The sequence below is a fragment of the Tupaia chinensis genome, unplaced genomic scaffold (assembly GCF_000334495.1).
Source record: "Tupaia chinensis unplaced genomic scaffold, TupChi_1.0 Scaffold000112_1, whole genome shotgun sequence".
Classification (NCBI taxonomy): domain Eukaryota; kingdom Metazoa; phylum Chordata; class Mammalia; order Scandentia; family Tupaiidae; genus Tupaia; species Tupaia belangeri.
Window position 1 is genome coordinate 1168107 of NW_006159576.1, and position 23084 is coordinate 1191190.

The window sequence follows — 23084 nt, forward strand, 5'->3', positions numbered from 1 at the left end:
GGCCATGAGCGAAGCCGGCGGCGGCCGGGTCTGTGGGTGCCCGGTCCCCCTGCGAGCGCCATGGAGCCTGGTGGCGGCGACGGCCGCGCTCTGCCTGGTGTCGGCCACGTCGGTGTGGACGGCTGGGGCCGCGCCCATGAGTAGGGAGGAGAAGCAGAAGCTTGGGTAAGGGTGCTTGGCAGCCCGGGGTGGGTTTCCCGGTGAGGCTGACCCAGGCAAGATGCCTGTCATTGCGACCCGGCGCGCAGCGCTTTCTCCCGGGGCCGCGCGAGGACCCTGACGGGGTGGACAGGGTCTGGGAAGGTGGGAATCGCTGTCCGCGATGTGACCCGGCGCTGTCGGGTGGGGCCTGGGCCGTCGGTGACATGTGTGGGTTCCTCGAGGCCAGTGTGACAGCGCTGCTGCCATGTCAGTGGCCCGTGAAGGGGGCTACAGCCCGTGTCGCTGCGTCCCGCAGTCCTGCGGTTGCCTTTGGCCCGAGGCATGGTTCGATTTCTCGCACAAGTGAGCTGCCAGCTGGGAGAATGTTGCTGATCTTACAGTAGTTAAGGAAATGGTGTTTACACCTGTTATGGAAAAGGGGGCGTTCATTGGAACTTGAGCTTTACACATTTTACTATTTCCTTGCAGTGTTTTCTTGGACTGCATTTTCATAATAGGACAGATACTTGGTAGTGGCATTCAAAAGCCCCGATGAAGTATACCTGCTCACTTTACTCTGAGTAGTTTTATCAGTCCTGAAAGTGCCATAAAATTATCATTTACATTTGCAGCATTTAATTCAGTCAGTAATACTAACACTCTAGGTCCCACAAATGAATAAGAAAAAAGCCAAGCACCAGTAGAAAATAGGCAAAAGGCATGAACAGTTAAGTCAGAAGAGGAAATGCAAACGGTCAGTAACCATGAAAAGTTACTCAACCTCATAAATGTAAGATGAAGATAAAACCAGATAGCTGGTCTTGCCCATCAGATTAATAAATAGAAAACACAGAGTTACAGTACTGGCTAGGTAAGGCGTGAAGAAAACTTTAGAGTGTGAATTTGCTGTAATGTAATGAAGTATCTCCTGAAATTTTAAGTGCGCATATTTTGATTCATTTTTGGGAATCTACCCTGAAGTATTCCAAGCTCTGGGGGATAGGTGTACAAAGAAGTGCATTTTGAAAGAACAGAGCTATTCTTTATAGGGAAATAATTGAATATAGTGCATCTGATTATGGAATAATATTCCGACATTGGGAAGGAGGTACGTCATTAGAAAGCTGCGAAGGGTATACCCAAGGTGCACCCCCATCCCAGAAGGGCATATTGTAGAATAATATGCACAGTGCTATTCAACTTTTTTTTTTAAAGAAAATTTTTTTAAACTCAGAAAAAGTGGAAAAATGATCTTGGGGTTAGGATGAAGGAGAGGAGAAACCGTCAGGTTTTATATAACACACTTTATTTAAATCATGGCAAGTGTCTCCTTTTGGGTTTTAAGTAAAATAGCAACAAAAGTTGCTTGTTGGGGGAAAAAAGTGTGAAGTATCACAGCAAAATTACCAGGAAACTCTTAAGTAGCTTAAAATTTCTTATTACAAGTCATTAGTATGTAATACTGATAACTTTTATTGAATACCCCGTTCTGGTACATTTTACATATTAAAATGTTATTTCTGTAATCCTCCCTATTTGTTAATGAGGTAGATGTGATTCCCATTTTGCAGAAGAGGAAATTGAGACTTCAAGTTGACTTGTTTAAAGTTGCAGAACTGGTAATTTTGGGAGCCAGTGTTCAAACCCAGGTGGGAATGACCCCAGAGTCCACTCTGCTGTGCTTTTATAAGTCTTAAAAGAGAAGTATCTTATTCTTTCTCACTCTCTTATTAAAACTTTTTACTTGCACAAAGAATCATTACATAACTAATTTTTGACAAAAAATTAATTTTTAACTGAAAAAGTCCAGCCCTATTGTCTTGAGATTTGAGCCAAATTTGAGATCTTTTATGAAAGTGAAATTATAATTTTGGATTGTAAATTTAGATTGCCTTCCTGTAGAATAAAGTTAGAGTAAGAGTCTGGTGCTATAGAGCACAGATACACAAGGACTGACTGCTTTCCCCTCTGGGAATTTTCAGAATACTGACATTCGATTCATTAGATTTGCCTTGGTGATTTTTTTTTTTTTTTTTTTTTTTGGAGAGGTTTTTGCTATAGTGCGCGGAGGTTTTTGCTATAGTGCGCGTGTGCTCACCAGATAGACAGAAATCACCTCCTGGGAAGAGAGAAATCACCTCCTGGGGGGATGGCCACGCCGCAATCCTTTCTTCATTCTCCTCTCGGGATCTTGGGTACACACGTACATGCGCCCGGCGTGAGTTTAAGCCACCAGGTCCAGGACTCGAACCACAGTCGACTACATGGGAGTCCAGCGACACAGCCATTGTGCCAACTGCTGGTCCCCCTTGGTGGTTTTTTAAAAAAGCTTAAATAATGATTTGTGATAAAAAGCAGAAAATGCCCCACCCTTTTTCCTACACCCCTACCTTGGTGATTTTTTTTTTTTTTTTTTTTTTTGGAGAGGTTTTTGCTATAGTGCGCGGAGGTTTTTGCTATAGTGCGCGTGTGCTCACCAGATAGACAGAGTCAGAGAGACAGAAAGAGAGAAATCACCTCCTGGGGGGATGGCCACGCCGCAATCCTTTCTTCATTCTCCTCTCGGGATCTTGGGTACACACGTACATGCGCCCGGCGTGAGTTTAAGCCACCAGGTCCAGGACTCGAACCACAGTCGACTACATGGGAGTCCAGCGACACAGCCATTGTGCCAACTGCTGGTCCCCCTTGGTGGTTTTTTAAAAAAGCTTAAATAATGATTTGTGATAAAAAGCAGAAAATGCCCCACCCTTTTTCCTACACCCCTAAACCAAACAGATGATAAAGACTTAGATCACCAGGAATAGTAAGCAGTTGCCTGGCTGCTTGCGTAGAATTATTGACCTGATCAAATATAGTCTTATCCTTAATGGAGTTAAAAAAACAAAACAAAAATATATATGCACAAATACACACACACGCACACGTATGTATATATATGTAACATATATATATTTAAATGTTACAGCAGGAGATTTTGTTAATGTTTTCTTTTCATTAAAAAAATAAGTACAAAACAACCCAATTTGTGTAGCTAATTGGTGGGAAATGTAACTTTAGAAAAAAACTGACATAGAAATGATGTTAAATGAAGAGAGACGTAATTTTTTAACTACAGATGGATTTCTAATGCATTTTTCCAGTTGAATAGAGAGAAAGTCTTACAGAAACTTTTTTGATTTAATACAGTAATTGTACCATTCCATATTTACATATGACTCTCTTAATACTTATAAATCAAAGAGAATGCAACTGGATATTAAATATCTCTACTTCAAAGTATGTATTATGAAATTTACTGATTGTGTGCCAAGTAAATGGAAGGATTAGATAGTGTGTCCTCCTTGTATGCAATCAGAATTTACTCATAATCTTAAAAATCGATTGCCTGCAAAATTGGGTTAGCAAGGTAGAGCTTATGTCACCTCCAGTATGCATGTCTGGGCTCTGCCATTACCAATTACAGGAATTTCTACTTCTTGGTAATAGCTTGAATTAATACCATTTCAGGGACGGAAACCGAAGAGTTCTGTACTCCATTTATTGATAGTGGTGCTTAAAAGGGACATTTTACATTTTTTTTCTGGTTCCTATATCTAATTTGAGAGATTGTTACCTGTAGTGTAATAATGAACTGTCTAGAGGGATTCTTTATTTCATAATTTTCTAAGATCACTTGATTCATATTCTATAATATATGTAAGTATAGTTGTGTATATATAAACCTAGAAAGAATTAATGTTTTAGCAAAGTAGAGGTAAGAACTTGTTTTTAACAGGTGTTTTTGGATGGTTATTCAGAAGTTGTCAGGACTTATTCATAGTTTGTAAGTTTGAGTGTACTCAGTTTTGCTGATTACAACCAGGAGCCTGGAATTTTAGGTCGTTTCTGTCTACCATCTTTATTATTACCCATATTTCATTATCTGTGATTACAATGTTTAAAATGACAATTGCAATGTAACAGGAGGCTTAATAAAAATATAGCCAGCCACATTATTTCTTTTTTGATAGTAGCCATTAATAATTGGAACAGAATTTTGAGAAAAGAGTTAATAAAAAATTTGTTAAGCTATTTTTTCTAATTATTTTGTTGTCATTGTTAATTATTATTACTTCTGTAGTTTTTCCTGTAGTCGTCAAGCCCCTGAACTTGAGAATGTTTAATAGAAAGTCATTCTCCTTGGTCATCACTCTACAGGTTTTGATGTAGGTAATCTGTGGAGATCAGAAATCTCCGTTTTGAATAGCCATGTTGGAGATTTCGAGAAACAAGTAGTCAAACACACACAGGTCTCGTGAGCATTAGTGTTTCTCATATAAGAGGTAAATCCTATTTATTTGATTTTTGACAGTTCTTTAGAGGGACAGAGTATATCATAAATGTGCTTTTCAAAAATGTGATACTTATTCATATGAACTAGGCATTAGTGACTTTATTTAGTTTGGAGGGAAAGACAGAGGCTGAATAGAGTGTTATTTTATATCAATATACACACTACCCTCCCTCTCTTTTAATAGAGCATGTAGGATAATCAGTAAATAGTACTAATAATTGTTTCTTTTGTGAGTTCTCTAGCAATAGTCTCCCCTTCAAGACAGATAGGTAAAAGAACTGTGTTAAGAGTTAATGGTTATTCAACCTCAGATTTCTTCTGTCTGATCATGACATATATCATTCATTAATTTTTGAGAAAAAAATCATCAGATGAATTTTATGCGAATTACCCACAGTAGTAAAAGTTTGACTCAGCTCTGTGTAGCGAGTTCATGAAAGCTTGTCTGCTGACTGTTGTACAGTATCTCCTGACTCTGTTTACGTCCACTTCTAACTAATTTTTTTTTTAATTCGTATATTTTCATGAGGGAGAATTAATTTTTGAAAGATGATCACTAGGACATACTTAACTTTTTTCCATTTCTGCTCTTTTAAAATTAGGAATCAAGTACTGGAAATGTTTGATCATGCATATGGTAACTATATGGTAAGTAGAAAGTTTATCTTTACTACCGTTTATGTGAGCTGATTACTATGCGAGCACAGTCAGCTGGGAATTTGGAAACCTAAATTACTAGCACTTTTCTTTAAAGGGAAGTTTTTAAAAAACAGGACAAACATAGGCTTACCAGAGGGTTCCTGGTCATGGATTTTAGAGAACCTATTTATTGCATAGGTAAGAATAATTTAAAATTAGGTTATGAAACTTTGTATTTAAGCAGTTTCCTGGGGTACCATCAACAGTGTTCACTGAAGGTTTATGGGGCTAGATAATATAGATGTAAACATGTATCTCTGGCCTTAAGGGAAATTATTTTCTTAGTTAAAAAAAACTGTTTATAATATTGCTTTATAAACTCTTGGGAGAAAACCACGGCTTATGAGATACATTTTCACTGAGCCTGAGTCCAAATTATACCCTGATGGACTCTGAATTGAATATATTTTACTGATCCATATTGTTTTAAATGTTTTAGAGTTCACAGTTTCAGATTTATTAAGTGAAAAGTTCTGGAGCTCTGTTGCCCAACAATGTAGATGAAATAGCAAGCAAATTTTAGAGTTCAAAAGTTTTTATGTATAAAATTGTGTAATTTTGAAAAGAATTTGTTGTATTTACTTTATTTTTTTTATTAACGTATAATTGTACATATTTGTGGAGATGCAGGGTAATTTTACAGCACAGGAATGCAGTGCGTCATGATTCATTGGGGATAATTGGCATGCCCATCATCTCAGCCATTTGTCTTTCCTAGTGTCAGGAACATTCAGGATCCTTCCTTTCAGTCGCTTTGAGACACGCAGCAAGTTGTTGCCACCTGTATTCTCCCCGCTGTATCTTGTAGCGCTAGACTTTGTTCCTTTTGTCTATCTGCAGTTTTATTCTGTCAATCAGCATCCCTTTATTTCTTCCCTTACCTCTTACCCTTCACAGACTCTAGCAGTCACTCTTTCTCTCTCTCCCTCTATGAGCCCATTTGTTTTTCTTTTTTCAGTTTCTACATATGAGAGAGAATTCATAATATTGCTCTTTTTGTGCCTGGCTTATTTGATTTAGCAGTGTCTTCCAGGCTCATCCATTTAATGCCAGATGACAGGATTTCACCCTTTTTAATGGCTGAGTGGTGTTCGTTATGTGTCTGTCTCTCTCGCTCTGATATTTTCTTTATTTACTTGTCAGTTGGTAGACACTTAATTTGCTTCCACTTCTTGGCTATTGTGAATTAGTGCTTCAGTAAACATTAGACTACAGCTATCTTTGTGACATTCTGATTTTCTTTGGGTATGCACCAGTAGTAGGATTATTGGATCATAAATTGGATCATAAGTAGGTTCTGTTTTTATGTTTTTGGGAAACCTCCGTACTGTTTTCCATAAAGGCTGTATTAATTTAGATTTGCACTAGTAGTGTAGAAGAATATCCCTTTCTCTCCATCCTTTTCAGCTGTTGTTATTTTTTTTCTTTTATTCGAGAAATTTTTTTTTTTTTTTTTTTTTTTGCTATGGGGCACATGCGCTCGCCAGACAGAGACAGAGAGATAGAAAGCGAGAAATCACCCCCCGGGGGGATGGCCATGCCTCAATCCCTTCTCCATTCTCCTCTTGGGATCTTGGACATGCATGCACACGCGCCCGGCGTGAGTTTTAAGCCACCAGGTCCGGGACTCAAACCGCAGTCGACTATGTGGGAGTCCAGTGACATAGCCATTATGCTAACTGCTGTCTTTTTGATATAGCCATTCTAACTTCTCTAACAGTGATATCTCACTGTTTTCCTCCGCATTTCTCTAATGTTAGTGATACTGAGCTTTTCTGAAGAGTTCAATCAAATTATCCTGAGAATTAATTACCACCTTATTTTTACATTTTAAAATGTCTCAGCATTTTTTTTTTATGGTGACAGTCTACGAAATGTAGTTTGGAGAAGTTCATTAGAGAATTAACTTTAATTCTACTTTAAACTGGTTTTGTGAATTCATTTTTCATTATATATTAACCAAATATCTTTATACGTCAACATTATCAGTTTTCATTATCTACAAACATCTGAGTGTATATACTTTACGCATTTGTACATAATTTTTTTTTTCTTTTTCTGGAAAAGTTTTTGCTATAGGGTGTGTGCGTTCACCCGAAAGACAGAGACAGAAAGTGAGAAATCACCCCCCACGTGGGGGGGGATGGCCACACCGCAATCCCTTCTCTTCCTTTCTGCTCTCGGGATCTTGGGCATGCATGCACACTCACCCAGTGTGAGTTTAAGCGACTGGGTCCGGGACTCAAACCGCGGTTGACTGCATGGGAGTCCAGTGACATAGCCATTACACTAAGTGCTGCTCCCAATTTTTTTTTTTTTGAAGAGGTTTTCGCTATAGGGCATGTGAGCTTGCCAGACAGACAGAGAGAGACATAGAGAGAGAAAGTGAGAAATCACCCCCCAGGGGGGATGGTCACACTGCAATCCCTTCTCCTCCATTCTCCTCTCAGGATCTTGGGCATGCACGCACACGTGCCCGGCGTGAGTTTTAAGTCACCGGGTCTGGGACGCGAACCGCGGTCAATTACGTGGGAGTCCAGCGACATAGCCATTACGCTAACTGCTGGTTCCCCCAATATTTTTTTTTAAGGAGGAGGTTTTTTTTTTTTTTTTTTTCCACTTTAGGCCGAGAGAATGAGGGAGACAGACAGACAAGACAGGGTGACAGGCAGTGAGAGGGAAAGTGAGAAATCACCTCTCCAGGGAGGATGGCCACACCACAATCCCTTGTCTTCTGTTCTCTTCCTGGGATCTTGGGCACGCACGCACACATGACTGGTGTGAATTTCAAGCCACTGTGTCCTGGACTTGAACTGTGGTTGGCCATGTGGGAGTCCAGCAATGTAACTGCTGTGACACCATTTGCTGGCCCCTGCATTTTTATATTTTTAAAACATGTTTGGTATTTGATAATCCTTGTTCTCTTTTATAGTATACATTTAGTAAGAACACATTTTGAGTTCTTAATGTTTTTAGAATGTAATGGTGATAAAGTTTTGGATTCTCAAAAAAATAATTGTTTATTTAAATTTATTATTTATTTATTTATTTATTTTAAAATTTGACCAGAGAGAGAGAGAGAGAGAAAGGGAAGGTGAGAAAGCAAGCCACCAGGTCTGGGATTCTAACCGCAGTCAGCCATGTGGGAGTCCAACGCATTAACCATTATGCCACCTGCTACTCCCTACTCCCACCCCCTTTTTTTTTTTTTACTTCATGAGAGATTTTTGCTATAGGGTGTATGTGCTTGCCAGAGATACAGAGAGGTAGAAAGCAAGAAATCACCCCCTGAGAGGGATAGCCATGCTGTACTCTCTTCTCCCCTATCCTCCTCTTGGGACCTTGGGCATGCACGCTCATGTGCCTGGTGTGAGTTTAAGCCACCAGATCCAGGACTTGAATTGCAGTCAACTATATGTAACCATTATGCCATTATGTCCCTGTTTTGGATATATTCATGAGACTGATGCACTACCTACTGTGCTAATGAGGCACCTGGTTTTGGATATATTTAAGCATAGAAATTATAGCTTTGTTTTTTTTAGTTTTGCTTTTTTTTATTTAATTTTTTTTTTTTTTTTTTAGATTTTTGCCATCGGGTGTGTGTACTTACCAGGGGGAGACAATGAGAGGAAAAGTGAAAAGTCACCCTCAAGTGGGATGACCACAACACAGTCCCTTCGTCTCCATTCTCCTCTCAGGATTTTGGGCACGCACATGCACACACACACACACACACACACACACGCCTGTAATGGTTTTAAAAACCACTGGGTCTGGCATTCAGACCACAGTTGGTCATGTGGGAATCCGCTGCCTGAAGCACTGTTGGCCCCAGCCATTCTCTTAATATGTTTTTCAAAATTATTTGTCCCTCGTTAATTCATTTTGGGCAAAGCATAACCTAGCAAATGTAGGCTAATAATTTTGAGATGGCCAAGTGAATCTATGCTATATATACCCTTACATCTTAGCTGGCTCATAAATGTCTTCCAAAGGTATTCAACCAAAATAGTATTATGAGGGACTTCAGAAAGTTCATGGAACAATAGAATGAATGTACAAGTTTGTTTTGGTGCAAAAATAATTAAAATCAATACATATTTTTTTCATACTATACATATTTCATGAACTTTTTGAAGGCCTCATATAGATGGGTGAGTTTAATTCAACTTGTTATGATAGGAGCCCTTCTTTATAAAGCACAGTATCTTTAATATCATGTTCCTTGTAGGTAAACAGCAAAAAGTTATATCAATACTTTTTTTCTTTTTGGAGAGGTTTTTGTTATAGGGCACGTGTAGAAAGTGAGAAATCCCCTCCCCCCCCCCGAGGGGGGATGGCCACACCGCAATCCCTTCTACTCTATTCTCCTCTTGGGATCTAGGGTACACACGCACCCGGTGTGAGTTTAAGCCACCGGGTGAGTTTAAGCTACTGGGACTTGAACCGTGGTCTACTACATGGGAATCCGGCAACATAGCCATTATGCCAACTGCTGGTCCCATGACGCATTTTTATATAGAAAAATATGTCGCGACTTTTCCAACAATCCAGTAATAAAGAGCAAGAAGTCTGGGCTTGGAATGGGACATCCTGAGGTGATTGGTGCTGGGGTGATTCTTGCCACCAACCAGCAGTAGGGTTACCACAGGGAATTTACTTAATCTCTTTGAGCCTGTTGGCTAATCTCTGTAAAATGGAGACAGAAATTTGACTGGCTAGAAATCAATGTTGTTCTAAGGATTAAGCAAGTTAATACAATGAAAGGGTTTAGATACTGTCTGGCAAATAGGAAGCGCTGTATACAAAATTACTACTGCTAGTAACGCTACTAGTAATAATTGCTGCTATCATAATCATTTTTATCTGCCTGAGATCAAATTCATCATCCTAAAATTTATTGAGGCTTTAACTCAACTTTTTCTCAGATTGTACGTAGCACTTCCATACAGCACACATCTTCTTTCCTGTCCAAGAGATGTGCCCTTTGAGCTTTTTTTTTTTTTTTTCCTTTTTATTAATGAAATAGAGGTTCTACTAATGTTTCTTAGAAGTAAAAATGTCCTTTCAGCTTTAGGTAGATTACTACATATCTGCCATTCCTGGAGTTGTATCCAGAGTTTTTCTGATTTTATCAACTATTGACATAACATTATGATTGACACGTTTCTAGCCCCAGTCTGACTCGCTCACGCATAGTAAAACACACAGGTGACTTTCTCTTTTCTCCGAATGACACGAAGCTTGATGTTTGTTTTGGCAGTTCTGTATGACCTCATTGAACCCCAGACCATAGTCACTTTAGGGCTTTTGTTAGCGTGTTGGGTATTTATGCTGAGCTCAGTTTGCAGTTTAACTTAGATGACGGCATGGCGTGTATTTAGGCCACCCAAAGAGAACATTTTGGATCTGGGCTCTCTAATGTGGCAGTGTTCTCCCAGTGTTTTTCCTACGTCCTGAGGACAGCTCAGTGTAATTGGAAAAGCAAAAGCTGTCCTTTGGCAGTGCCCTAACGTTACACATAAACTTGGAAAGAGCTAGTGAGTACGGTTTCCTTTCACTTGTAGGATCATACCTAATAACCCCTTTAACAATTGATTTTGTAGAAGAAACAGAGAGAGGGAGAAAACACCCCAATGGGGCATGGTCACACTGCAGTTCTTTTTTTTTTTTTTTTCCTTTTCTCTATTTTGTCAGGATTGGGGGGCATGTATACACATTTGTTTGACATGTTTTTGAAGCTGCTGGAGCTTCGATCAGAACCTTAGTCAGCCATGTGACTTCCAATGCCCAGTGCTTAATTAACCACTGCTCTATGGACCAGCCCTCCCCTAATTTTTCTTTTTCATGCTTTTTTATTATGACAAAAAACATGCATAACATGAAATTTATCATTTTAATCTTTTAACCATTTTTTTTTTGAGAGGTTTTTGCTATAGGGCGCATGCACTTGCCAGAAAGACAGAGAGAGACAGAGAGATAGAAGGCGAGAAATCACTCTCCAGGGGGGATGACCACGCCGGAATCCCTTCTCCTTCATTCTCCTCTCGGGATCTTGGGCATGCATGCACATGCGCCCAGAATGAGTTTATGCCACCGGGTCTGGAACTTGAACAGCGGTCGACTACATGGGAGTCCAGCAGCATAGCCATTACACCAACTGCTGGTCCCTCTTTTAGCTATTTTTAAGTGTACTAATGCATTCATATTGTAATGCATCCACTTCTAGAACTTTTTTAATCTTCTGCTTCTAAAATTCTATACATACTATTTCTTTTCTTTTTTTCTTGAGAGATTTTTGCTGTAGGACACGTGTGCTTGCCAAAGAGACAGAAAAACAGAAAGTGAGAAATTACCTTCTGGCGGTATGGCCATGCCACAATCCCTTCTCCTCCATTCTCCTCTTGGGCTTTTGGGCATGCACATGTTCCTGGCATGAGTTTCAAGCCCCTGGGTCGGGAACTGGAATTGCACTTGGCCACATGGGAGTCCAGTGCCTTAGCCATACGCCATCTGCTGGCCCCTCTGCTATTTCTTTGTAATAGTTCGTCAAAGTACTCTAGAAGTGGTATTAACAATGGGGTTGGGTAGGTGGAAATTTATGTTTTTTTCTTTCTGTGTATACCATTGTGAGACTGTCATGTGTTAGTCATTGTTTCTTGGCCTCTACTTTTATCACATACTAAAACTCAGCCAAAATTACACAAGATATTTTTGAGTATTCTAACATTCTGATAGCTAAGTAGGATTTTTAACTCAGTATAATCTGATCTTTAATTAATGTTATTGAGGTCTCTGTGGGTGTCAACTCCAGGACTACCTGCAAGCAGATACCAAAATCTGTGTATATTCAAGTGTCATAAAAATGATGTACTGGGGACCAGCAGCTGGCATAATGGCTATGTTGCTGGACTCCCATGTAGTCAACTGCAGTTCAAGTCCCAGACTCAGTGGCTTAAACTCACACTGGGAGCGTGTGCGCTCAAGTTCCTGAGAGGAGAATGGAGTAGAAGGGATTGCGGCGTGACCATCCCCCCTGGGGGGTGATTTCTCGCTTTCTGTCTCTATGTCTCTCTCTGTCTGTCTGGCGAGCGCATGCGCCCTATAGCGAAAAACCTCTCTAAGAATTATTTTATTTTAACTTTATTTATTTATTTAAATTTAAATTTGACCAGAGAGGAGGAAAGAGAGAGAGAGAGAGAGAGAGAGAGAGAGAGTGAAAAAGCAAGCTGCCAGGTCTAAGACCAGGTCCACCCCTAACCACCAAGCCACCTGCTGGCTCCTGCTTTACATAATCTCTAGAAGATTATAATACTTAATACAAAGTAAATGTTACTGTGTAAATAGTTGTTATACTTTATTGTTTACGGAATAATGAGGCAACAAAGTTTGTACCTGTCCAACAGGTACAGGGTCAACCAGTGTTTTAAAAAGTATTTTGAATCTATAGTTGGTTTGAATTCCAGAATGTAGGACCTGTTGACATGGAGGGCCAACTTTAACTTATAATACAATTTCAATTTTAAGTGCACATTTGAGTTTTGACAATTGTAAATAACTGTTTAACAACCACCACAATCATGTAACATTTCTGTCACTTACAAGATTATCCTTATGCTCCTTTGTACAATAAAAGATTTCTTCTCCACACTTCTGATCCCTAGCAGTCATTGATGTTTTAATTATTTTAGTTTTCCCTTTTCTAGGATTTTATATAAATGGCATCATACAGTATGTAGGCTTTTGCTTCAGCTTCTCTCATTTAGTTGATGCTTCTGAGGTGCATGCGTGTTGTTGGAGATGTGTCGTGATTCCCTTTAGTAGTATCAATTAATGTCATAGAACCTGATTTGTCTATCCTTTCACTGGTTGAATATTTGACTTATCTCTGGACTTTGGCTATTATAAATAAAGCAGCTATGAACTTATGGATGCAAATTTTTATGGATATACACTTTTGTGTATTTCCCACCTAGGAATGGCGTTATTAGGTCACGGTAAGTGTAGGTTTAACATTATAAGCGGCTGCCTGCCAAACTTCTCTAAAGTGGCTGTAACATTTTCCATTTCCTACCAGCAACGTATGAGTGTCAGTTAGCTTCACATTCTCTTGAACACTTGGTATTTTCCATCTTTAATTTTAGCCATGCTAGTTGGTACGTAGTGGTATTTCATTGTGATCTTAATTTGATTCTTCCTGATGACTAATGATGTTTAATTTCTTCCCGTGTGCCTATTTTCTGTTCATATATCTTTTTTTGATGAACCATCTGTTTGCATCATTTGTTCATTTTAAAAACAGGTCTTTTGCCCTATTTTTACTGTATTGTAAAAATTACTATATATTCTGGATATTATTCCTTTATCACATACGTATTTTAAGATATTTTTTTGTAATCTGTGCTTAGCATTTTAATTTCCTTTCTTTCCTTATTTTTATCCCCCACTTTTCCCACAGGGTGTATGTGCTCACCAGAGAGAGAGAGAGAGAGAGAGAGAAATCACTCCTATGTGGGATGGCCATGCCACAGCTCTTCCCCTCCATTCTCCTTTAGGGATTTTGGGCATGCATGCACACATGCCTGGTGTGTTTTTCAGTCTGCCAGGTCTGTGATTTGAACCTTGCAGTCAGCCATGTGAGATCCAGACACCTTAACCGCTATGCCACTGGCTAACCCTCCCACCTTAATGGTGACTTTTTTATGATGTAATGTAAAGGTTGACATATTTTTTCTATGCAGATAGGCAGTTATCCCAGCACTATTTGTTGAGAAGAATATCTTTTCCCCATTGAACTACTTTTCACATAAGTGTAAAAGAAAAAAGAAAAATCAGGTGGCCATATAGACATAGTTCTTTTTCTGGGCTCTATTTTGTTCTAAATTTGATCTAAATAGCTGTCCTTACACATTGTCTTGATTATTGTGGCTTTGTAGTAAGTCCTGAACCCAGGCAATGCAAGTTTTTCAACTTTGTTCTTTCTCAAAATGGTTTTGACTGTCTTATATCCTTAGCATCTCCTTGTAAATTTTAGAATTATATTGTCAGTTGAGCCTTTTGTTTGGGGTTGTGTTGAATCTATAGATCAAGTTAGGAGAATTGACTTCTTAACAACAGTGAATCTTCTAATTCATGAATATGGTGTCTCTGTCATGTCCTTTTATTTAATTTTTTGGCAGTGTTTTGTAGCTTTCAATGTATGTGTCTCTGTACATCCTCTGTTACATGTATCCATATGTATTTTATATTTTCGATGTTTTTCACATTTTAATTTCCAGTTGTTCATTGATGGTAACAGAGGACTGTAGTAACTTCTTGCCTATTAACCTTACGTCCTGCAGTCTTACTACACTCACGTATTATTTCTAGTAGGTATTTTTTTGTATATTTCTTGGGATTGTCCATGTGGTCAGTCGTGTCATATACAGACAGACATTTACATCTTTTTTCCCAATCTGTATGGATTTTACTTCTTCATGCCTTATTGCAGTGGCTAGAACTGCAGGTATTATGTTGAAAGAAGTGATGAGATCCTTGCTTTTTTCCTGTTGTTAGGGAGAAAGAAGTTGTTCAGTACTGAGTATGAAGTTAGCTACTTTTTAAAAAATTAAATGTCCTGTGTCAGGTTACATACCCTTTTCTAGTTTGCTGAGAATTTTCATCAGAAAGGGTATTGAATTATGTGAAATGCCTTTTCTGAATCTGTTGTTACGATTTTTAAAAGTCTGTTAGTCTAGGACTTTATATCATTATAACTTTTTTCATTATTTATTTAATATTATTTTAATTTCTCGTTGACCAAAACCAAATTGATTAAGCCATATCGAAGAATTGGGAAACTTGTTCTCATGTAACTTCAAGTGCAAACTTAAAAGTATGCTAAAACTCTATTCCGTAGTGATTAATTTAAAATTTTATAAGACAGCTCCATTTTGGTACTAGTTTCTCATTACTTCATAACACTTCATAATATGTGATATCTAAAACGCTCAGTACAGAAAGCTGATGACTTAATAATTGAGATAAATGGACCCCCTAATCACCTGACAAATGTTGGTGAGTGCATATAAATGGTGAATAAAAGAAATGAGGGAAGTTTGATGTGGAGGTTGGAATGAGAACTGCTAAATTGTGCAGATTCTATCAGTAATTAGCATATGCTATCAATATGTGACAGATGGTTTATTAAATGTCATTTAGTTTTTATTTTAGGAAGGAATATTTTATCTGCCTTAAGAAGAAAAGTGTGGAACAGTAATGATCTAGAATAAAACATTTGAAAGTGTACAAAATTTATTGAAAATTAAGTTTATTTCATATTTCTAATAACTTTTGTAACTAATGAGTTATTTATTATTTTTCCCGTAGAGTAGAAATCTCTTGCCTTTAACTTGTTTTAGAGTCAGTTTTATTAAAAAGTCAGTTTTTGAAGCTGCCCTGACTTGAGTGTTGTAGAGTTCTGTCTCCTCAGAGTCCTCGTAAATTCAGGCTTCGCTGTGGAAGTCTGCCGTACGGTGGTCTGTTTTGTTTTATTTTTGCTCTTGCTTTAGGTAGGCATATGTTCTACTTATATAGGACTCTTTTATCATCTGAGTTTTATTTCTGAGCGATAATTAAGTGTTTTTGAAGGCACGGAATCTTTATCGGAATGGATTATTTTCCCCTCATTTTGGCAGTACATTCTGGAGAGGAGAAATTACTGTACCATAAATAACCAGGATGTTTGAAGTCTGCTAAGGCTGTCGATTTGCCACGTATGCATTGCTTTGGATTTGTGCAAGCCATCTGTACTTTGCTTTGTGGTTAACCAAATGAATAGGCTATGGTTTCATTTTTATTCTTAATCTTAAAACAAAGAGTCTGAGTATTTTTACACCTGGTTCAGAACTCCCCTGTTTGATTATTCTGGTATGCAATTGCTATTAATATTTTTGTTTTCTTGGTAAGTTCAGGCTTTGAATGTCACATTTAATTTGGAGTTTCACTTCATATTTAATTTCAGACAGAGGTGTTTGTGTATATGTATGTGTTTTGTAAAACCCTGAAAATAGTAATATAAAGTTTTTAAGCAGTATTTTGAAATATTGAGTAAGAATGATCACTCTTGATCTTTTGACCAAAATCAAAATCAAAAGAAATAGTAAGAAATAATTTACAACAAAATTAACATTTGAATGGCCTTTTACAAAGTCTCTCAAAACATATTAACTTAAAAAATGTCTACTTCTGAGTGTTGTCTATATGTATTAAATATGAAACTATAAACCAATAAAACATAAAGTGCATTCTGTTAAATCAGTTCTATTGGAATTGGCACATGAGAAAGTAGTTAGGAAATTTTAAAAAAATAATTATTTAATTTCATTTGTTATTACTTTTTAATTTGACCAGTTTGAGAGAGAGCGAGAGAGAGAAAAGGAAAGTGAGAAGGCAAGCCTTCAGGTCCAGGACTCGAACTGCGGTCAGCCATGTGGGAATCCAGTGCCTTAACTACTGCGCCACCTGCTGGCCTCAGGAGTTAGGAATTTGACATGTGAAAAGATACGCGTACAAGTAATGAGGAACTTATGCTGAAAAATTATATGTAATACTAAATTTTTTTTTTTGAAGAGGTTTTTGCTATAGGGCACGCGCGCAGAGACAGACAGAGACAGAAAGTGAGAAATCACCCCCCAGGGGGGATGGCCACGCCGCAATATCCCTTCTCCTCCGTTCTCCTCTTGGGATCTTGGGCACGCACGCACACACGCAGCCGGTGTGAGTTTTAAGCCACCGGGTCCAGGACGCGAACCGTGGTCGCCTACGTGAGAGTCCAGCGACATAGCCATTACGTTAACTGCTGGTCCCTGTAATACTAAATTATAAAGTATTAAATTCAGAATTTAATAGCTATATATAGATTCTAATTATATCAAAATGCTTGTTGCTTAGAATCCTCAGTGAAAGGATCATAATAGTCAGTTTTTCTCAGTACCAGAGGGGTTGCAGTCCTCAAAGTTTTTTTGTATTTGCTAATCTTTAAAACATTTTTTGATTTTTCTTTTCCCTTTTCTGTTCACCATGCGTTTAGTGCTCCTGGTTGCTATTGTATTTTTCTGCTGCTCGTGTGAGTTTAGAAGCTAGACAGTGGAGTTGAGTGAGAGAGGTAGTAGAAGAGAGTTGGACATAGATTTAAGAATATATGTATAGATATGTTTTTAAAAGTTATTTCTTCCAAGAGAGAGGGAGAGAGAGAAAGAAACACAGGCACCCCCAAGTGGCCCCATGCTGAGATCTCCCCCCAGTCTGTCAGTTTGGATCACAGGTATACTCTCAGCATGTTCTGGGAGGTCTCAGGTCTTAAACCTAGGACCTCTCCTGTGTGGGTCCTGTTATTGTTACCACTGTGTTACCGGCTTGCCCAGTAACTGTGCGTATTTTTGCTGACTTCAAGAATTAAGAATCATTGGGACCAGCAGTTAGCGTAATGACTATGTCGCTGGACTCCCATGTAGTCAACCGTGGTTCAAGTGCCGGACCCAGTGGCTTAAACTCACGCTGGGTGCGTGTGCGTGCATGCCCAAGATCCCGAGAGGAGAATGGAGGAAAAGGGATTGCGGCGTGGCCATCCCCTCTTGGGGGGTGATTTCTCGCTTTCTAGTTCTCTGTCTCTGTCTGTCTGGCGAGCGCACGCGCCCTATTGCAAAAACCTCTCCAAAAAAAAAAGAATTAAGAATCATGTAGGCATTTGAGTAATAAAAACAAGCCATACAAGATCTAAATGATTCAACTAGTCTTAGAAACCTTGCCAAAGCAATACTCAATAAATGTAAGAAAGGTGTGGAACTGTATCTTCCAATTTCTGAAGTAAAGAAGTTCTGTCTCAAGTATTTCATAACCATTCAAAACTGTTCTTCAAGTATAAGAAAAGCCAGAGATCACCTAATCTAGGAATATCAGATAAATACAATAACCATGATACTCTTATAACAATGAACTATCTCAGGATACCAGGCGACCAGAAGATGAATGAAAAACTCAGAAATGGAGGAGTCATAGAAAATCATGTACGTTGGGACGAGCAGATGGTGTAATGGTTACATCGCTGAATCCCATGTAGTCGACTGTGGTTTGAGAACTGGACCCGGTGCCGTAAAACTCATGCTGGGTGTGTGTGTGTGTGTGTGTGTGTGTGTGTGTGTGTGTGTGTGTGTTCCTGAAATCCCGTGAGGAGAATGGAGGAGAAGGGATTGTGGCGTGCCATCCCTTCTGGGGCTGAGGGTGATTTCTTGCTCTCTGTCTCTCTGGCAAGTGCACGTGCCCTATAGCATAAATTTCTTTAAAAGGAAAAAAAAATTGTATATGTCAACTCCTCTTAAGTTGAATTCTGACACTGGCAGCTCTGTGAGCTATGGTTCTAGACTAGGATGCACATGTTATGAACCTTCAAAAATCTTTGTCAAAATGTTAAAAATGGTCTTTCTGATAGTTATAAGTATATAGACAAATGAATAGCAAAACTAATATTTAGTATACTATAATTCAAAATGTTAAAATCAACAGAATTTTTTTGTTTTATTGTTTTCTGAGAGGTTTTTGCTATAGGGCACATGCACTTGCCAGTAAGAGAAAGACAGAGAGATAGAAGGCGAGAAATCACCCCCCAGGAGGGGATGGCCACGCTGCAATCCCTTCTCCATTCTCCTCTAGGGATCTTGGGCTCGCAAGCACATGCACCCGGCGTGAGTTTAAGCCACCAGGTCCGGGACTCGAACTGTGGTCAACTGCATGGGAGCCCAGCAACCCAGCCATTACACTAACTGCTGGTCCCCAGAATTTTTATTTTAATTGCCAGAAGGTGTTGTGTTCTCACCAGAGACAGACAGTGGGATATGGTCATGCTACAATCCATTCTCCATTTCTCCATCCTGTTGGGATTTGGGGCATGTACACACATAAGCCTGGTATACATTTCAAGACCTTGGGGGGCCAGGTTTCAAACCATAGGGTTGGTCATGTGGGATCTGGCTCCCCTAACCACTAATCTATGGGGTTGGCCCAAGAAGCATTGAAACTTAAAGTGTTTTTGTTTACCAAAAACTCATTTAGAATTATTTAAAGAGTGTGTGTTGCCTTCTCAGTGAATAACTTAGGATACAGAGGAAGCATCTTTTGTATCCTTGGTGAATTGTACTCCTTTTTAACCTTGGATCTGCTTTAAGCATTTTATCTTTTGCTCTTTCAGTATTATGAAATCTCTCTGGGAGTTTCTTTAAAGGGAAGTTTTTTGTAGGCATTACTTTCTCTGTGACATGACTGTTCTTTATTTCACAACCACTTTCTTAATTTATTTCAGTAATTTGGTCTTTACAAAGTTTCTCTCGCAGCATATCTAGAGTCTCTTGAATTGCTGCAGTGTTAACATTGCTGTGGTTAGTTATTATTCGTATAATCCCATTTGTGTTCAGTTTGAATTTTACTTCTAGTGTTAACTACTTTTTTCCCTGAACTTTCATCTTTTTCTCTTCTTTTTCTAAGTTTGTTTGTTTGTTTGTTTTTGTCCTAAGGTATATGTGCTTGCCAGAGAGAGAGATAGAGAAAAGGAAATGAAATCAGCCCCCAGATGGGATAGCAACACCAGTCTCTTTTCCTCCATTCTCCTCTTGGGATTTTGGGCACACACCCACATGTGCCCTGTGCGATTTTGAACTGCAGTGGACCATCTGGGAGTCCCTTTCAGTTATCTGTTCTTGTAAACTGTCATGTAGGATTTTACTGGGTAACAAGGAGGTCATACAACTACGCACTTGGAGTCAGTGGGTGAACTGGGAGGCACATGCAGAGTGATCAGTCACCGACAGACCTGACCATGTGATTGACCACTGGTCATGCTGAGCATCTATTACTGTAGTGATTTGTAGGGTAAGAACTGGCATCAAAGTTTGTATTTTACGTAGTCACTCAAAGTTAATACACCGTGGTAAGTGAAATTTGAACCGTGTTGTTGGGTATTTATGTAACTGAAGTGTGGTAACTGAAACTTGTACATAGGGAGATCCTGTGGAGTGAAGGCTGCAGGCAACAATGTAACTGGCAGAAATCCTGAATTGAGAGGGAAAAGGTCTGAGTCTGTTAAGCCTGCTGTTCTTGGCAGGGTGTTAACAAATACTGTCTCAAGTTGAAAATGAGTTGACACAGTGATTCTGACCTTTATCTATTTTTTCTTAATCACTATTTTATTAATTTTAGGATAGCTTAGGGAGTCTCTCAGTGAAGAAAATACAAAAGTTGAGCAGGCCTTTCTTGTTTCTCTCCTTTTCTTGTAAGACCGTGGCCCTTAGGTGATCACGCTCCAGTCCAGGTTCACGGAAGTAGCCATCCAGCTGAAAAGGCCTGCTGTGGCTCTCGGCCACGTATGCAGGCCATCAGCGCCAGCTCTCATACCCTTTGGGTGTTCACATAAATCCCACGGAAGCTCGTCTTTATTCCTAATGACCCGTGTTGTGGTCAGCACAGCTCATCTTCCCTACTCCATTATCCATTTTGATACTTCAAAAAAATTTTTTTTAAGAATTATTTATTTTTTATTTATTTTAAATGTGACCAGAGACAGAATGAGAGAATGAGAGAGAGAGAGAGAGAGAGAGAGAGAGAGGGAATGTGGGAAAACAAGCCTCCAGGCCTGGGATTTGAACATTGGTCAACCACGTAGGAGTCCAGCACCTCAACCATTATGCCACCTGCTGTTCCTGGAACTTCAAAATTTCTTATTTCCAAGCTTACCTACAAGAGTATTTCTAAAAGTTTGTGGCAAATGGAATTAAAGTACAAGTTTATTTTGTTACAAAAATTTTTTGAAATCTATGCATAATTTTTTATAATATGCATTTTCCATGAACTTTTTGGAGACCCCATGAATGTATTATTTCTTAAAAATATATTCATTTAATTGTAGTCATAGTGGATATGCAGGAAGATTTCTGCATGTGCTTTGTCACTATCTGGACCAGAAATGATCTGTCATGGTCATTCTTAAAAAATCCCATTTATTTCAAACTATAAAGCATCTGTTAATCAATATTATAAAATATGTGAGACCTGTAGGAAAAAAACTGAATTTATAAAAGAAGATCTAAGATACAGAGATATATGTTATACTAAGAAGGGAAGACTTGTCTTAAGTTAGGTTCTGCCAGTTAAAATTTTAATAGAATATTAAGGAAATTTAAAGTCTTCCAGAGAAGTACAGAAAGCATACTGCAAAGATAGAATAATTAAGAGTATGGTTTTGGAGTAGGAATAGGCAAGCAGGTCTGTAGAGCAGAATGGAGACCATGGAAACATGTTAGTAACAATTCTGAACACTTAAAACCAGTATTTCAAGCAGTTGAGGAAAAGATGGATTATTTAAAATGTAGTATTTAGAAAATTGGTTATTTTGTGAGAAGAAATAGCAATTATATTGCTGTTAAATACCATAAATAATAGTAGATTCCAGATGGAGTAAATATCTAAACATAAAAAAAGGAGTACTGGCCTTTGAGCCATTCTTCCTCTGCCCACTGAGGTCCACTCCTACCTCTCAGGAGTATACTTTTACTCAGTAAATTACCTCTTCCTTACACTAAAAAATAAACGAATGTAAGCACTGTTTTTAGAGGCTCAGGTAGCCTTTTAAAGCATGGCTGAATCCAAAAACCATAAACGAAGAATCTGATAGATTTAATTATGTAGGGGGCAGGGAGGAGGATCTTCAAAAAATTCAGGTAAAATGACTGTTATGAAAAAAACTGCATGGGTTTCAGTTTTTAATTTTTTCTTTCTATAGGATGCGTGGGCTCTCCAGAGACAGAGAGAGACAGAGAACATGAGAAATCACCCCTTAGGGGGATGGCCACACTACCTTCCCTTCTCCATCCTCTTCTTGAGATCTTGGGAATGTACACACATGCAACTGGCGTGATTTTTAAGCTACCAGGTCTGGGACTCAAACTGCATGGTGGCCATGTGGGATCCAGTGCCTTAACCACCATGCCATTTGCTGGCTCTGGATTTCTGTTTTTTTTTTTTTTTTCCCCACCGAAGTAAACTTGAATTCCATTTTTCTATGAGCCTTTTGAAGTCTCCTTGTATTTAAAGCTTATGGTGTAAACACCGTAAAGTTAAAAAATAAAGACAAGAGAAAAATACTTACTGTATATAACAGACATAATGTATAGAGTCTTTTTTGGCCAACAAAAGACCAGCGCATGTGCCCTATAGCAAAAACCTCTCAAAAAAAAAAAAAATAGAAAAATGGACAAAAGCTATAAGCAGACCTTAAAAGACATAGTGTTGACTAATACAAAAAGATGTTTATCCATATTAATAATGAAACACAAGATAACTAATCCAGGGTATTTGGCAAAGGTATACTCTTGATAATCTCTGAGGGGACTTCAAAAAGTTCATGAAAAAACGGAATTAAAATGCAGTTTTATTTTGGTGTAAAAAAGTTTTAAAGTTTGGGCATAGGTTTTTGTTTTTGTTTTTGTTTTTTAACAGTGCACATTTTCCCATGAACTTTCTGAAGATCCTACCCCTTATAAAGAATGTACATTGGTGACCTCAAATTGGTAGTGTTTATTAAAAATTAATTATCAAGGGCCAAAAGTGGTATGGAGGTTAAGGTGCTAGATCTCACATGTCCAGCTAAGTGATTCAAGTACCAGAACCACTGGCTCGAAAATCACACCTGGCACGTGTGTGTACATGCCCATAATTCCCCGAGGAGACTGGAAGTGAAGATATGGTGGCACGGCCATTCCTGGCCATTAGGGGATGATTTCTATCTTTCTTTCTCTGTCTCTCTCTAATGAATGCACGTACCCTATAGAAAAACTAAAAAAAAAAAAAAAAAAAAAAAAAAATTTTTTCACCCACCAGG

The 23084-nt window shown here is 38.6% G+C and overlaps 1 protein-coding gene across 3 annotated transcripts in view; it reads left to right on the top strand.

Annotated features, from left to right (window-relative positions):
- The first annotated feature begins 4 nt into the window (after positions 1-4).
- EDEM3 (ER degradation enhancing alpha-mannosidase like protein 3) overlaps positions 5-23084 on the top strand; it is a 100357-nt gene continuing 77277 nt past the window's right edge. For all 3 annotated transcript variants that reach the window (XM_027770085.1, XM_006143867.2, XM_027770086.1), the window contains exons 1-2: positions 5-165; positions 5080-5125. In XM_027770085.1, the coding sequence (XP_027625886.1) occupies positions 5-165; positions 5080-5125 (207 nt within the window). The remainder of the gene's footprint in view (positions 166-5079; positions 5126-23084) is intronic.